Below are 16,629 nucleotides of genomic sequence, written 5' to 3'. Positions count from 1 at the left end.
AAATGCAGGGTTCTGAAAGCACCTTGTTCCATCAGCACTATATGCCATTGTCGTGCACCAAAGTCCAGGGGCATCATAATCTACTCTGGATCCCAAGGAATCATAAAGCCACGCTTTTATTTTCCCATCAATTGCTGTAGAGAATATAAACTGCAGAAAAAAGAGAATCAGATTATCCTTTCTCATGTCTTACACCAAATAAAGCACATTAACTTTATCCAGAATTTGTAAAAACACCTTGATAGGGAAGAAAACAAGAAGCCATATGTTAATAATTTACCTGAATATTCTCTTTATAGTGAGGACAGACGGAGTATACAGGAGCTTCATGACCTTCAAATGTATACAGCCTGCGCCCAGCAACAGCATCCCATACCTGTAACACAGCAGCCCATGTAAGAGTCCACTTCGTAAGACTTTATCAAGCCTATATTGCTGATACCTTAATCGTCTTGTCATCTCCACATGTAACAATGCAGAGCTGCTTATTAGGATGAGCGAAGGCAATGTCATTAACACCACCTGTATGCGCATCAACCTACAATTCAGAAAAAGTCATCAGTACTTGAAACTCCACATCAACATCAGGGAGATATACATATATATATATATAGAGAGAGAGAGAGAGAGAATTTTGAAGTAATTCTCACTTCTAAGTGCTGTCTTAACTCTCCAGCTGGATTATACGTATATATCTGAACAATATGCTTCGAAAAAGCAACACCTTGAAAAAGCAAGATTTGGCCAATATCACCCACAATTGGACAACACTGAAGCAAAACTATAAACTTAACTGTTGTTTGGTAACATGACAATTTTCTTTACCGAGTATAGATCCATCTGGGCCCCAAACACATCTGTTGACAGATATGGTGGCATCTTTAACCAAAGTTGTCTGCAAAATCAAATGGCATTTATTAATTCCAAAAGTTACTAAAACAAAGTGAAACTTGAAAATGATATGGTAATTTTCAAATATATAAGGAGCTAAGAACAATTATTACAAATAGTACTCACTTGGAACGGCATTGAACAAGCGGATATTTCCCAGACCTTAAATGTTTTAAGTGCTAACCTTTCTCGGGAACCAACCTCCCATATGCTAATATCACCAACATTTGTTCCAACTACAATGAGGATTAGAGTCAGTCACACGATCAAGACATTGTATAGAAATATTTCTATGCTCATCTTGTAGAAAAATATCCCAGCAATACAGATTAAGAGCTGTTCAAAGAGAAGCAAAATGAAGACTGATTAAGGATTAAAGGGAAAAAGTAAAAGAGGTTAATCTAGAATCAACCTAGAAGGACAGTTTGTTGTTGGGGATGGAAGTCCAAGCTCATAACATTTGATCCTTGACTCAAACTCCGTACAACAGTTTTGGGAAGGTCATCTGGTGAATAGATATTAGGCGCATGAGTGGAACCAGAAAATGACACCTAGTAGAAATAACAGTTTGTCATTATATGGAGATGCATCAGTATGTATATCCCATGTCAGAAGTCAAGCAATGCTCCTAAAAGCAGAAAATGTGGTCAAACAAATCGATGGAGCTCATATTGCTGTCACCTCATCAGGCTGTCCAGCTCTAAGACGTTTCATCAAATGCTCTGAATCAGCAGTCTGATACTCCATTCCAGGACCAGCAAGTGGGGGAGTTCTTGGATGTTTTAAAAATGGAGCTGAGACTAACAAGGATCAAACATATTTCAACAAGGCAATTATTTATGGACACAGCAATAGGTTGTAACTAAGAGTTCAAACAACTGACCAGAACTAGGTGCCTGAACAAGACCAGGAGGAGCTGCAGCAACAGCTGCATGAGGCATAGACGGGTTAGCACTTGACATCCAACCTGCAATAGCACTTGGAGGAGGAGAAACAACAGACTGGAAAGGCTTCAAAAAGAAAGTTTAAAAAAGTGAGATTCCAAATGAATGTGATCTTCATTTACAGGGAACAGCAAAAATCTACTCACACCATGACCTCCAAGAGGAGGAAAAACACCAGGTTTAGGAACCGGTCCAGCAAGAGGGGTATTAGTAGGAGGACCCACACGTGTGCCATTACTTGAAGCACAAGTGTGATCAGTAAAAAGTGTTTTGATATCTGGATTTGGGCGTGGATTCTTGCAAAGCTGATGCTGCCAGTTAAGACTGATAATTCCAGAAAACAGAATTTGTCATGCTAATGTTCACCAGAAGATTAACCATAACAAAGATTGAATAATAATACATAACAGCAAAAGCAATACCATTATAAGCAAGCAATATACATCTCAAATGAAAGGATTAGCACATAAAATCACATAATTACATATGGAAGCTAGTGCATACCTTTGGTTGATGAGTGTTCTTAATCTTGAAGCCTTGAAAGCAGGAAATGTGAGTTTGTCACGGAACAATGGATTTGCCTCTATAAGCTTTTTAAGTTCAACTAGCATAATGTTTCGTGCTGACTTTGTGTCCCCATATTTAGAGAGCTGCTCATTCTGCCTAGAAATATTAAACTAAATAAATACAAAAATATTCAGCAATTAGGTTGAGAACTGAAAATAAATAACACCAAAGTTTCCACCTAAAATTGTCGAGAGTCAATAGCTGAGTGATTTCTTTGAAAAGATCTTCATTAAAGGAGGCAAACACCTTGAGATCCTTTACAAGGATCTCAACTGCTTTAGCTCGATCTTGTCTGAAAAAAATTACACAGTTGTAAACTACAAATATTTAATAGGCACGCACAGAATCAGAACTTATTTTATGGCATTTTTGAAATATATCATACCTATCAAGAGCCTCAAGGTACTTCTGCTTTCTAATCTCAAAGAAAATTTTCATAGAATAGCGGTTGTCCTCAACCTTTGTAAATCCACTTAAATAGCGTTCAACATCATCCCATTCACCTGCTTGAACTTGATCCTCGAAATACTTCATATTGAAGAAAAAGCCAGATTCTTGCTCCAACCTAAATGTATTACATCAATTAAGCCAACTAACTTTCCTTGCAAACCATAAAATAATATACTTCCAAATTCTTTTTGCTTTTCGTTTATTTAGCTAAAGAAACAACTAAATGATCAAAATGAAGCAAATACTTATACATGAATGCTCCATGCTCAAAATTAGCAACAATATCCCCAAGATATCACCAAATGCAGATTCATGCTGAAGCTCATTTTACAACATTGATACCAGAAAAGGTGAGCATAACTGCTTTACTTCCACTTAATTTATTGCACTGTACGGGAGGTTGATTAATCAATCATGAAATGAAATTAACAATGTCAAGCTAAGGCATAAACCAAACAAAGCACTTACTTATGTACAGTTTCTTTGAACTTCTCTTCGTCCAAGAACTGCAGTATTAAGAACACCAGTTCTCGACTCAAGGACGACATAGCGACACCTCCGGGTAGCCCCAAGCGCTCCAGTGCAAATCTCAAATGGTGTAATCAAATCGAATTAAAGCAGAAAAGAGGTAAGCTAGCACCTCTATTATTCTAACAACTGCCACTAGACGCCAATTTGTTCTCACAGATACAGAGCATTTTCTTCAAACACAGATACTTTTCCAAAAACCAAAATTAGTCAATTCTATAGTAGCCTAGCAACATCAAACATAACAACATATATTAAGGCGACGAAAAAACCCTGATTCTACAATCAAAATAAGCCTTGTTTGCTTAAATATTTCCTCAACACTTCAACCTCAAAACCAAAACACACATCCGTCTTGCGCATTTACCACCAACACCGTCAAATTCCCACCAAACCTAGACTTCCCCAATGCCCACAAAAAAATTAACCACGAATCACTTCAAATTCCTCGCAAAATAACCTTCCAATTCAAAACCCAAAAACCTCCGGCACCCTATCAAAAAAACCCACCTCTGTTTCTTCTCTTAACAACCAGCCCTATTACTCAAAACCCACAAAAATTGAAAGCAGTACTGTTTCTAGATCTTGAGCCAAAAGGGTCGCTTCACTCCGATTGGTTGGGCAGGAATTTAACTCCGCTAGGGTTTTTTCAAAGAAGAGAGAAGCCTCCTTTTGTTTGCACTCTTTTTGTCGCTGCTACACCTACACCTACACCGCTCCCACATTCTTCATTTGTACTTTTGCCCGCTTTCTCTCTCTACTCGCTCATGCTTCTCTCTCTCTAGAACAGCAACCGCCTCTTTATATATGGTGGGAAAATCCATGGGCATATGACTATTACTTTGTTTTTGCGTTCACATAGGCTGTAACTGGCCCGACAGCACTCTGATTATTACTACTACTAATCAACGGTGATAAAGTTACTGAGCTGTGAGAAAAAATTGACACAATCAACATTATCTATAAAAAAAATAAAATATTTTATTTTGAATATTTTAAACAATTATGCACATACCTAAAATAAATCGCGTATTATGAATTATACTCGTGCCTGTAGATAATTTTTATTACAAATAATCGTGTTTATCTCTGTCCAATATTTACCGAACAATGGCAAAAAATATTTATTCAAATAAATTTCCATTGTATTAAATAAACTACATATAAGTATTATTGCATTTTAAATTACTTTTGAAATTGTACATTATTCGAACAATAAATAAGATATAATAAATTCAGTCTCGTCATTTTTTTTTATGAAAAAAATAGATTTTTATTACGAACCATGTAATGATAAAACAACCTATTTACACCAAAATGTAGATCAACTGACTTATTAACGGAACGGAATATCTTGCGCCCATTTTGAGGGATTACGAGCATCAGTTTTGTTTTATGAGATAATTGGGGAATACAACGATGACTTAGATTCGTGATAAAGTGATATTGGAACACAATTTTATATTTATTGTGTATTAGATTTTAATCATACAACAATGGTCCGATAATTTTAAGATAAATTCTAAAATTAATAGGATTAACCCTACAAAATAAATATGAAGATTTTGTGTAATTACACGTAAATCTCTAGTGGTTTGGAAAGTTATATCTAGTACCTTTGAGATTTGTTTCTATTTAACAAGTAAGCCTCCCATAGGTCAAATTCACTGAATTTGTTTATATTAACAAAAAATAAAACACAACAAAAATTGATAGTTACCATTGATTGACTTATTACTGACTTATTGTAAGTCAAATAATTCTCTTTGAACTGAACTACCCTAATAAACGTGAAGATAAACCCCCTTACATGCATTAACGCATGAAGACATATAAGGGTAATTTTTTTTTCAATAAAAAAAGACCTATTCTGCCTGATATAAGTTAGTAATAAGTCAATCAGGGGTAAATATAATTTTTTTTTCCGATTAGGGACTTATTTGTTATACAAAAACAAACATCAGGGGTATTGGATGTAATTTCTAAAATCATAAAGGGGTTTATGTGCAATTACATCAAATTTTAGGAAAGAAAAATGTAATTTTTCCAAATAAATATTATCACTCAAATGCTTAAATGAGTAACAATTATGTAATCAGCCACCATCTTAGTTTCCCTGATGATCGATCAGCTAGCTGATCACTGACTGGGATGGTGGATGGTGTTTTTTGGGCTTTTAGTCCATAAAGAATTTTGGGGTCATCAATATTCATAAGAGACAATAATGAAAACTATATGCGAGTGTCTAAAGTAGATTTTGGTGAGAGGATAATCCAACATTTTCATCCTGCATTTATTGGAAAAAAATGTTACAAATGTTAATTACATGTTTAAAGTTAACGAGCTTTTTCAATATTTTCAGACAAATAATTATTTTTAGAGCAGGACATATATTGATTGGCGAATTGAATTTTCTATTACAAATTTAGATATTAATTTGTACATGTAACGCGTATTTATTAAATATAATATTATAAAAAATATATATAAAATAATAAATAGGAGAGAATGAGGAGGGTTTGGTGGAGACTATGGTGTAGAGTGTTATGAAGAAATCATAAATTATGGGATATAAATGAAGAGGTACTGTTCCATAAAAGAAAATAAATATAAAAAGGGACAGTCCCGTTCCACGGAAAGTAGATCCTACGGCCATAAGCTTCTAAGAAAGTGGGGTCACAAGGTATGTTAAAAGGTGCTGTTTGGAATCATGTTTTTTGTAAAATTTTCATTTTTATAATGAAATAAATTATAAATTAATCGGTGTTAAAAATTGAGTTTTTGAGAATAATTACAAAATGTTAAAGTTGGACGAGAAAATATCTTAGTACTTATAATTTTATCAGTAAAGTGTAGGAATCGGTATAAATCTACTTATAGTTTTTGGTTAAATTAATCTAATTTAAACAGTTAAGAATAAAAACAGCAACCGAAAATACTATTTTTTTAAGTAATAAATTGGTAATATGTTATTTTAAAGGAATAATTACATATACACTCTCTGACCTATGATTTGTTTACACAAATCATCCCTATTTTTTAAATAGGTGCACATACACCCATTAAAAAGTCGACATTACTTGCATAAACTACCCTTTATTTTTGAAAAGTTACACACACACCCAAAAAACTTTAGCATCATTACATAAACTACCCATATTTTTTTTGCTGCTAGAGATAATTTATGTAATTATGCAAAAGATAGGAGTGATTTATGTAAACAGACCATAGGTCAGAGGGTGCAAATATAATTATCTCTATTTTAAACAAGTACGGACACCATAAAAAGGGTAATACTATTTGTATGGTTGATTAATCTTGCATGAAAAAGGTTTATCCCACAAGAAAACTTATTACCCTCAAAATAAAAAAAGCTAGCAATTATATGCAAATTCAATTTTACAATAATGACAATAAATATCATTAATAGCGATATCTATAGAGTACACGTTGCTGAGAAAATTACACAAATGAGTTCTTATTAGAAATAATTTGCTTTTATTGATCGAGCCAAACATAGCCTTCAATTACCAAGTGTAATATCTATAATAATATAAAAAGGAAAAGGATTTCATACTCACAAACGGGGGTTAATGACACCACCGCACTAATATTTTGTAAGTAGAAAATGCCCTTCAATTAATAAGATAATTAACACTCCATTTTCCAAACTATACATTAATTAATAAATTAGTTTTCTTTTTTTTTTTCTTTTTTAATGTCATGTATTGAATTATATATTTTGTTCTTATTTATAATATAATTTTAAATATGAAAAATTATTTATTATATGCATGGAAGAACGGCGTTCCGCATTGACTAGTATATTAATAATTAAACTACGAGACATAGTTTGTGTGTGGTCAAGTGTGGTTGAATTTCCTTTTTTTCTGCATGCATTATGCTCTTAATTACTTTCTCTTACGAGTTCTAGTGGAAGTTTGAAACTGTTAAACCTGACTAAGACTCCATGGCATTTAGCTAATCTGTCTCTCACTGCAGTCTAAGAAGTCCAAACGTCGCCTCAGACAACCTTTGCTACAAGACTAATCCAATGCATGGTTATGGAGGTTTTGAAGGTAACATGTTCATCAGTAATGTTATACTGACCTGGTTTCTGTTTGAATTATATTAGCTGTGCTGTGAATGTATTAAGGCTAGAAAAGCTATTTTTTTATGATGAATAAGTTAGTGAAAGTATTGAGCAAAAATCTTGTTAACATGGAGCGACAGTGGTCGATTTTCTCAAGAGCAGAAGTGGCCAAATATAGTTTGATTTCCTGGAAGATCTTGCCTCTTTTTCATCGATAGTTTTTTGTTCTTGGCATGTAGAAAGGATAAAAGACAACTGTATAATTTACTACATCATTTGTACTAGTTTTGTTTTTTGAGAGAGAGAGAGACATCATTTGTAGTAGTTAAACAATGCTTCATTCTTGCTTCTATTTGTGTAAGAATTTTACTTCTCTAGCATGCAAGATAACTATAAAAGAAATTATTTCTGAATTGAAGAGGAAGAAGCAACAAAAATAAATGTGGTGCTGCCCAGTTGTTATAAAAGAATTATCAGATTAATGGGACTTATTAAGAACATCAAGGGAAAAGCCCAAAACAAAACAAGGGAAAAACAATTGAAGTTCTTAAACATCAACCTTCCCTTGAGGTACAACTTCTGTGGTAACTGATCCCTTCACATGATCATCATCCCATCCATGAACAGGGGAATTGTTCTCACTTTTGATTACATGACCAGCTGCTTTGGCCCCTCTAAAGCTGCTGATATTTCCAAAGATTAAAACAATCATCCCAACAAGTCCGGCACAAAAAGAAACTCCAAAGGCCTTGCCAACATCTCCAGGCATGGCTGTTGCCAGAGCAAATCCTGCACATGCTCCCAGTGCTCGCGCCCACGAAAACCACACAGAAAATGCGCCTTCTTTCCCTGCCGGAGAACAATCCAGCCATAGAACCCTCCCGAATGCATGCAGTAAACCTGTAAAACGAGAGAAACATTTAGTAGCAGAAATACTAAACGATCACACAATTTTAGCTACATACTATTCTTGAATAACGCTCGATTGATCCCTGTATATTTGGTAGTCAAACTCATTGTTATACTCTCTTAGTAGTTCTGGAAATTATATCAAGTGACGTGAAAGGATTGCAGTAAACCTGTTGAAGTGCCTTGTATAGCTGCAAAGAGAAGCAGATGGCCAATTCCCCAAGTGCTTCCTTGATAATAGAATCCGAAGCCAGATGTTAAAGATGACAGTATGAAGCCAAGAAGCTGCATTTTCTCAGCATCTGACTTCATGGTTTGCTGCAGTGGGTGCGCCAGCGGAAGAGAAACCAAAGGGACCAAGAAATATATCAGCCATAGAAACAAAATATGCTTTGCTTTTATGCAAAGATATCCTATCGCATAAAGCAATCCTGCTCCAAAAATGCACATCGATGTGAAAGATGAAAGAAAGACCCCAGCAAGACTTCCTGCTGCATGGGGATATCTGAAAATCGATACGATATGGGTTATGGGAGCAGGATTTGACTCTGAATCAGTAAAACTTGCAGTAGCTCTATTTGTGCTGAAAATGTGAATCATTCCTAGACCCCATTTCAGGCCACTGAATATGGAAACAACCCATAAAGCATTAAAATGGTCCGAGTGCCTGAGCATATGGTATGTGAAGGAAGCCATGATGGCAGCTCCCAAGCAGCCGGCTGCGGTTGAGTACAGGGACAGCCAGCTTGCAAACGATCTTCTATTTGGGAACTGGCGTTTGGGGATTGTGGAGCCTGTGAATCCACGGATCATTAGCCCAAGGTGGCGGGCGTGGGCTGCTCCAACAATGGTGTTTGCTGCCACAATGGCGGCGATGTACGGCGGGAAGATCCAGGATTTCCTAAAAAACCCAGCGGGGAGGCAGAAGAGAGCTCCTATGCCTGTGGCTGCACCAGCAATAAGTTGCTGATAGTGGCTGTAGTCAAGCAGGACCGAAACGATACCAAGTATAGGTGCTGAAAGAATCAGTCCTGTTATCCAAGAAATTGAAGTCCATTCTAAGGGGGACAAATTGTTGGCACCAAGTTTGATTGCCCTGTGCACCAGTCCTTCATATCTGTGATTAAGCATGGAGATAATTTTCAGTTCAATTACATTAACGACCGCTACTCACCAGCACGTGAATACCATAATATTGATGTCCAAAACCAGAAAACTGTTATTACTACTAATTTTCTCTTTATTTTCTTTCATTTTTCCTTCAAAAACACCATTATAGCCGCGTCAGCCCCTAAAATTCTTGAAACAAAATATTTAACTATTTAGAACTTACAGTCGCATTTCGTTCTCCTTGCACTGCAAATCCTTATGGCTCCTCAACCAACCTTGCCGAGGCACCGGTGGATCACCGACTGTTTGGCTGATAATGAGTGGGAAGACAATAGGAATCAGGACAGTGTGCACAAAGTATGAGCACAGTCCATACAAGTACCAGACCATAACTTCACCCTTTGTGGGCTTATCTTCATCCTCGCCATATGCTTTGTAGACCTCTCGGGCCCTCTGAATTTTCATTGACACACTGTGGACATCGAGTGTAGGCGTAGGCGTGTCGTCCTCCAGCCCTTCTTTCCGCCTTTCTTGAACCTGAGGACTCAGCTCTGCCATAACTCACCTGAAATAGCGAATTCCCTCTAAAACTTCTAATGGAAAGATATAGAGATAAAAAAATGTGTGTTTCTTGTGGAATTTTGGGCAGATGTAGAACAAAGTCTTGAACATGAGAGGTTTATAGGAATTGGCTGAGGTTGAAATAGCATGAACAGCTGGTTGTGAAATTTACAAGACAACTAGAAAAACCTCGGTTTATTCACTTGGTTCTTATGCATTGCAGGGCTTTTAGCATAATTGGGAATCTTGATGTTATTCCATATGACAGTTAACAACCAAAATTATAGAATAAAACAAACAACATTAGTCTAGCATTCCATGAGCACAAAGAAAGAAAGTAGTATGTGAACTGCTTAATTTATGCCAGGAGATATCTTTTTATTAAACAATTGTACTCTCGTGGAATACTGAAATTCCAAAGGACAAACGGCAAGAAAAAGAAATGGTTGCTTCCATTCACACAGACACGTGTGTGTGTGTGTGTGAGAGAGAGAGAGAGAGAGAGAGAGAGAGAGAGAGAGTTTTTACATCTTTGAATTCTCCACCTTTGCCTCTACTATGGTCCTTAAGATATGCTATTTCTAGCAAGACAAACTGGAGGTGTGCCTGGAAAAGCCTGAAAGGACACTGTCTAATCCTGAAATCTAAATTTTAGTCTTTTAGCATGATATCTTTGACGATGTTTAAATGCAACTTTGATTACCTGAGAATCTGGAAAAAGAAATAATTGTACCATGTAACAGTATGTGGGAAGGAAAAATTTAGCATAAAGTTCTACTAATAGTTCTTCATTACTATGCCATTACATGACTGTAAGAATTAACAAACTTTCTGGAAATAAAATATCATCAATTTCTCAAAATTAAGAAATCTTGTTCAATATCAACATAAATATGCCAAATAATTAAAATACAAAAAATGTACTTTGATGTGTGTCTATACTAGCATGTCAATCAACAAGAAACAAGGCTGAAGAATTATCTTCCTCCTATTTAAGAAACAGTACTTCATTAGCCCATAAAACACTATCTTCCTCCTAATTCGGAAACTGTGAGTTCGTTGAGTGATAACTTCTCTGGTGTACTCTGTTCTGCTTTTTCAAGTATGCTTTTCCTTGTGATAAATGATGGATTCTTGGGCATTGGCAAACTCGTTGTTTCATTTTTTAACATCAATATAACGTTTTCAATGGTGGGTCGATCGACTGCTTGATTTTCAACACATAGGAGCCCAATATGAATGCATCTGTGCAATTGATTTGTAATGCATGAAGCCCTCAACGTTGCATCCATGAGCTCTATTGCAGAATCTTTTGTCCAAAGCTCCCAAGCCTGCAAAATAATTCCATAATTTACAATTTTTGCGAGGTATACCAAAAATGGAAGTCATAAAACAATAGCATATCTTAATAAAAACTTACATACTCCACCAAATTTAGAGGACCTTCAATTTGATGGAAGCTATTGATTCTCCTACCACTCACAATCTCAAGTACTAAAACTCCAAAACTATAGACATCTGATTTAACAGAGAATATGCCCTGCATGGCATACTCAGGGGCCATGTAACCACTGTAAAACATACAATTAGCTATCAGTCATATTAAATATTCAAAACAATCATACAAATAAATGAGGAAAGTTACTAGTTAATGTGTTACTTACTAGGTCCCGACACGCCTGTTCGTGTTAGCTTCATCTACATTCTGCTTAAAAATTCTTGCAAGACCAAAATCAGAAATCTTCGGTTTCATATTGTCATCAAGTAATATGTTACTTGGTTTTAAGTCTCGGTGGATTATCCTCAGCCGGGAGTGCTTGTGAAGATAGAGTAGTCCTTGAGCCGTCCCCTCAATGATATTGAACCTTTGCTGCCAATCTAATTGCTCCCTTGAAGATGGACCTGTTGTATAACTAAGTCCTATGATCTCCCGAAACGATTCATTTTATCTCATCTTTCACAAAGTCTAGATATCATTACATTTCACAAAGTCTAGATATCACTACATTTCACAAATTCCTTACCAGAACTGGAAAAGCCACCCATCCCCATATTATATTGTCTTCATATTATCTTATTACTAATAGTTTAAGAAAGGTAGTTCGATACTCACTGAAGAGAAAGAAATCCAGACTTTTGTTGGGCATGTAGTCGTAGATTAACATTTTATCATCTCCATGAATGCAAAAGCCGAGTAGCTTAACAAGGTTCACATGCTGCAGTTTAGAAATGAGTATGAGCTCAGTTTTAAACTCGAGCAATCCCTGTCCTGATTGCCGTGAAAGAATCTTTACCGCTATATCTTGGCCTTCTGGTGTTCTTCCCTGTAAAAATGAACAAACATACATAACTTGGTGAACTTGGAATACAATCATTTTGGTCCTGATTATCAATATTTCTAACCAGATCTTTCAGAACCTAGTTTTTGGAAAAGAAATGAGAAAGATCAGCTGTTGACAACTTCTGATGGAATATTCGTTCAAGAAGTTAATACATGATTATCATTGTTTGAGAGTGAACGGGCTTGATCTCATAATATGCAATAAAACCAACAGCAAAAATAAAGAAATATATCAACATCAGCTTTTACTTTTGCACATTAAAATGTACATGCAAAGTAGTGAAAACAAGGATACTCAGACAAAGCTGAATTTTGGATAAGGTAGGTTAAAATAATGGGAATCAGTAAGAAACTTAAATTTACATAAACGTGAGAGTGATATCGGGGCAGACAAAGAAACAAAATACTATGTTTAGAATTTTCAGAAAAAAATATAAGATTTTTGGCCGTTACTAGAAAAGGAGAAGATTAAATAACTTGTTTCCTACAATCATTTCAACAAATATTGATTCTTCTTTTTAGGTTTAATTAAAACCGTTTTATCAGGAACTTATAGAATTAGTTAATATACTCTTTCACCTTTTGAGATTAACCAAACATCCTCCAAGTCATACTTTCTTGCATGTTACGCGCTCATTCTATTTGAACATGCCGAGATGGCCAGAAACTTGATCAAATATTAATGTTTTATTTCTAGAAAATAGGATTGTGATTATGCAGTACCTAATCTCAAACAGAGGTAATCATAAAGTTCTTTCAAGGCAAAAACTTAGAGGAGAGAGGATTTTCTGGGGTGCGTGTGCACTCAGACTTGCATATATTCTCGAGGGAGGTCATTGTAATAAACCATTCTTCTTATGTTTGGAAATAACATTTTAACTCATGGAGACTGAATAAATAACAGCATCAGGATCTTGGTTATCTGTTAACTGAATAAATAACAGAAGCATGATTTCTGCTCAATCAATTTTTTGAAAGAATTTCCAGGAATTATACTTTAGATTAAGACGCTTCAGTTTCTATGCTGAATAATAAAAAGGAATCGAGTCTGAACAATTTTACCTTATAAACGGGGCCAAAACCACCCTGTCCCAGTTTATAGTCGGAGGAAAGTTGCTTGTAGCAGATACAATAGATGCATAAGTAAACCGTCTAAGATCATGACTCTTGGCTCCACCACCGTTGAGCTCGTAAGTTTCTGTAAACCCCTCCAGTCTCAGCAGTTCATGTAATTTTTCCTCCTTTTTCCCTGTCAGATGGTCATCAAGTTATCGTCATAAGAATGGCAGTGAAGGTCCCGGAAAATGTATAGATAAAACCAAAAAGCAACAGGTATATTACTATTCTACCTTGTTTGATTTTTCGCATAATGAACAAGGCAATGGCCAACACAACTAGCACAACTCCACTTACTACAATAAGGATGATCTTTATAATTTTTTTCATTCCTGTCATTGACAATTTCCAAATTTGGTTAGTGGGTTGAATTGTATTTTAACAGGGAAAGATGTAAACTAGAAGCTAGGCAGAAAATTTTTGTTTGTTGAGATAAAATATAATTGTATATATATGAACCAACCTCTGCTTGAAGGTGGCGAACCACTGCTTGAAGGTGGAGTGGAGCTCCTTAAAGGAGGAGAAGTGCTGCTTGGAGGTGGGGAGCTCCTGCTTGAAGGTTGGCTGCTCTTATCGAGTAGCGGTGAATCAAGAACATAAGTTTTCATGCAGAACCATCAAAGTTGTATTCTTTTGTTAGTTTCTCAATGGAGAAGTCACTTGTATTTAATCTTAAGCTATATATACTATGTAAAAGAACTGTTAACTCTACAAGTATTTGTCCCCTTTGTGAAAAAGGTCTTTGTGCTATACTTAATCACTAATCATAGTAAGTTAGGCTAGAACAAAGATATCAGGGAAAGAACCATTTAACTGAAGTCAATACTAAGATTTTTGAATAATCTAAATTACTTAAACATAAACTAGCAGAAACTGTAAATATTTTATTAAAGTTTATATTTGGGGGCCATATATGAAAATATTTAAATGTAATTGCATGTGAACGAGCACATCGATAACAAACTAAATTGCAATTGCATAATTGTACTTTCAATTGAAGTCAATAGATTATGAGATCAATTTAGTTGTAATTAATAGAAGATAGAACTAACGTATTAAAAACTTAAAATACTTTCCCACATCCAAATTTTTACATAAGACCTCTAAACAATTCGCGCATTGTATGTAAAGTACATGTACAATATAGAAGCTTAACTATGAGAACACAATGTATCATGATGTGGGTCGGGAACAAATCCAAGAAATTTGCAAGCGTGACTAAAATATCATAATGCTAAAGCATTTTCTATAGGTTAATTCTTTAATATATCTAAGTTGTATAGGTTAATATCTCTATTTTATGATACAGTTCTTTCACCCAATTTCACAGGCTAAATAAATGAATCGGCATTGACCGGACAACACTGCCGTTTTAAGAAAACGAATACGTTACCTGGCGTTAGACAACGGGCAGAACGCTACAGTGTAGTCGGCCCCTGCACATGAAAAGGTGCTAGTGTTATCATCATAGGGGTTGCTGTACGCGTCTGGGCACGCGTTCTTGAACAACTGCGAGTATTGATTGGACTTGCAGTTTTCGGGTGAGCCGTACTCTCCCGCGCAGCAGTAGCGGTCCTCCCTGAACGCCTGGCACGCACTCTTGCACGCGACGCGTTTCCCGCCGGCGCTCGTCACCCGCAGCTCCGACGGACACCGCTCGTTCAAATCAACCACACAACGCGTGGTCCTACAGTTGTCCCTGGAATCGCCTTCCGGCACCACCACAATTGGGAGGTTGAAACCGTCGACGAGGCTAAGGTCATAGAAGTCCATTCCTTGAGGCCCGTCGAGATTGAACTCGACGAGCGTGACGGACGTGAGCGAGACCCTATTGTCACACTCTAGTGTCCCGGTGCCACAATCGCCGGTTATGCAGAAAAGTTCCCGACGGAGACGTTGCCGCAGTGGGTCCTACCCCAGAGGCGGCCCTGCCATGACCACGGCGCGTTGATGATCTTGGATTCACCCGTCTGTAAAGCGAAACCAGTAGTGAAGGTACCGGAGAGTGAAGCAATGGCGGGCCAGACTGTGAACTCGCACAGGTTCAGTACTGTAAGCGTCACCGGTGAGTAAACTCCTGTTCAAACACAATCCTTCTCAGTTAATTCATCCTTGAAAATTTATGAGGGATTAATGAACTAAATTTGGTTCATTTTACCTGCTATAAAGGAATTAAAAACAATTACGTAAAGAATACGAGAGCTGAGTTTCTCCATTTCTTCTGATGTGTTCGTAGGATTACAATCATAGCGTAATATATTTGGACGAGTTTTGAGAAAAAAAGAATATCTAATTTCTTTTTTGTGGGTAGTTACAATAAATTCAATTCATTTTATTTTTTAAATTTCGTTTATTAAAAAGCGATGAGAATGCAATGGCAAGTCGCATTTGCCAGTTGTGAGGGAGGAGACTTGGGTGGGAGGGGCGAGTTGACTCTGTGTTGACTGTGACTTCTAGACAAATCTGATGTTACAAGAATTTCTCCACCTATTATAACAAAATTGGTCTGACTCTACTATATGGCATATGCTAATGATTTAGATACCAGAATTTCCTCAAAATAATGTAACTTTTTACGACACTCATTTATTTTGTTTATAGCCATATTCATCTCTATCTTTAAAAGAAGTTCATAATTTAATATATATTTGGAGGATTACAAATTTCATTTCAAATAAGGTTTATTGAAAAGAAGTCATTATTCCAACGTGTATTTGTGAGACTGCAAATTCTATTAGATAGTATGTATAGATAATTACACTTCTCTCCCCAAAGTTTGGTGTAGTTACATATATGTAGACCCCATATGATTTAGAAAATTATATTTAGTACTCATGAGGTTTGCTTCTGTCTAATAAACAAGTCCCTCCGTTAGTTACAATTCACCATATTTGCTGATATTAACAAATATATTTACCCCCAATTGACTCATCACTGATTGTTGTAGGTCAAATAAATATTTTAATGACCAGATTACTTTATACATCTTCCATGTTAATGCAAGTGAAGAGATATATCTTTACCGTTAGCTTAGTCATAAGAAATTTATTAGACATATAATAAGTCAATAATAAGTTAATAAAGGGTAAATTTTAATTTTTATTTATTTATTTTATTAA

The 16,629-nt window shown here is 35.9% G+C and overlaps 2 protein-coding genes and 1 pseudogene across 5 annotated transcripts in view; all 3 read right to left on the bottom strand.

Annotated features, from left to right (window-relative positions):
- LOC105172731 (protein TPR2) overlaps positions 1 to 4,205 on the bottom strand; it is a 9,328-nt gene extending 5,123 nt beyond the window's left edge. The window contains exons 1-14 of one of the 4 annotated variants that reach the window (XM_020697210.1): positions 3,321 to 4,205; positions 2,788 to 2,967; positions 2,581 to 2,694; positions 2,340 to 2,498; positions 1,982 to 2,159; positions 1,775 to 1,892; positions 1,573 to 1,685; positions 1,304 to 1,442; positions 1,018 to 1,127; positions 826 to 895; positions 651 to 724; positions 443 to 538; positions 281 to 376; positions 23 to 150 (exon numbers count right to left, since the gene is read on the bottom strand). In XM_020697210.1, the coding sequence (XP_020552869.1) occupies positions 23 to 150; positions 281 to 376; positions 443 to 538; positions 651 to 724; positions 826 to 895; positions 1,018 to 1,127; positions 1,304 to 1,442; positions 1,573 to 1,685; positions 1,775 to 1,892; positions 1,982 to 2,159; positions 2,340 to 2,498; positions 2,581 to 2,694; positions 2,788 to 2,967; positions 3,321 to 3,400 (1,655 nt within the window). In that variant the 5' untranslated portion in view covers positions 3,401 to 4,205. Of the gene's footprint in view, positions 1 to 22; positions 151 to 280; positions 377 to 442; positions 539 to 650; positions 725 to 825; positions 896 to 1,017; positions 1,128 to 1,303; positions 1,443 to 1,572; positions 1,692 to 1,774; positions 1,902 to 1,981; positions 2,160 to 2,339; positions 2,499 to 2,580; positions 2,695 to 2,787; positions 2,968 to 3,320 lie in introns of all 4 variants that reach the window. The other 3 variants (XM_011094290.2, XM_011094288.2, XM_011094289.2) reach the window with 3 other exon arrangements.
- Positions 7,907 to 10,309, bottom strand: LOC105172840. The gene is made up of 3 exons (XM_011094417.2): positions 9,716 to 10,309; positions 8,553 to 9,499; positions 7,907 to 8,373 (listed from the first exon to the last, which is right to left on the bottom strand). The coding sequence occupies exons 1-3, from the start codon at positions 10,048 to 10,050 to the stop codon at positions 8,021 to 8,023; spliced, it is 1,635 nt and encodes a 544-aa protein (XP_011092719.2). The 5' UTR covers positions 10,051 to 10,309; the 3' UTR covers positions 7,907 to 8,020.
- Positions 10,868 to 16,011, bottom strand: LOC105172729 (annotated as a pseudogene).

Source organism: Sesamum indicum, linkage group LG10 (assembly GCF_000512975.1).
Source record: "Sesamum indicum cultivar Zhongzhi No. 13 linkage group LG10, S_indicum_v1.0, whole genome shotgun sequence".
NCBI lineage: Eukaryota > Viridiplantae > Streptophyta > Magnoliopsida > Lamiales > Pedaliaceae > Sesamum > Sesamum indicum.
The sequence above is the reverse complement of the archived record's forward strand: the minus strand, read 5'-3'. Positions and strand labels throughout refer to the sequence as shown.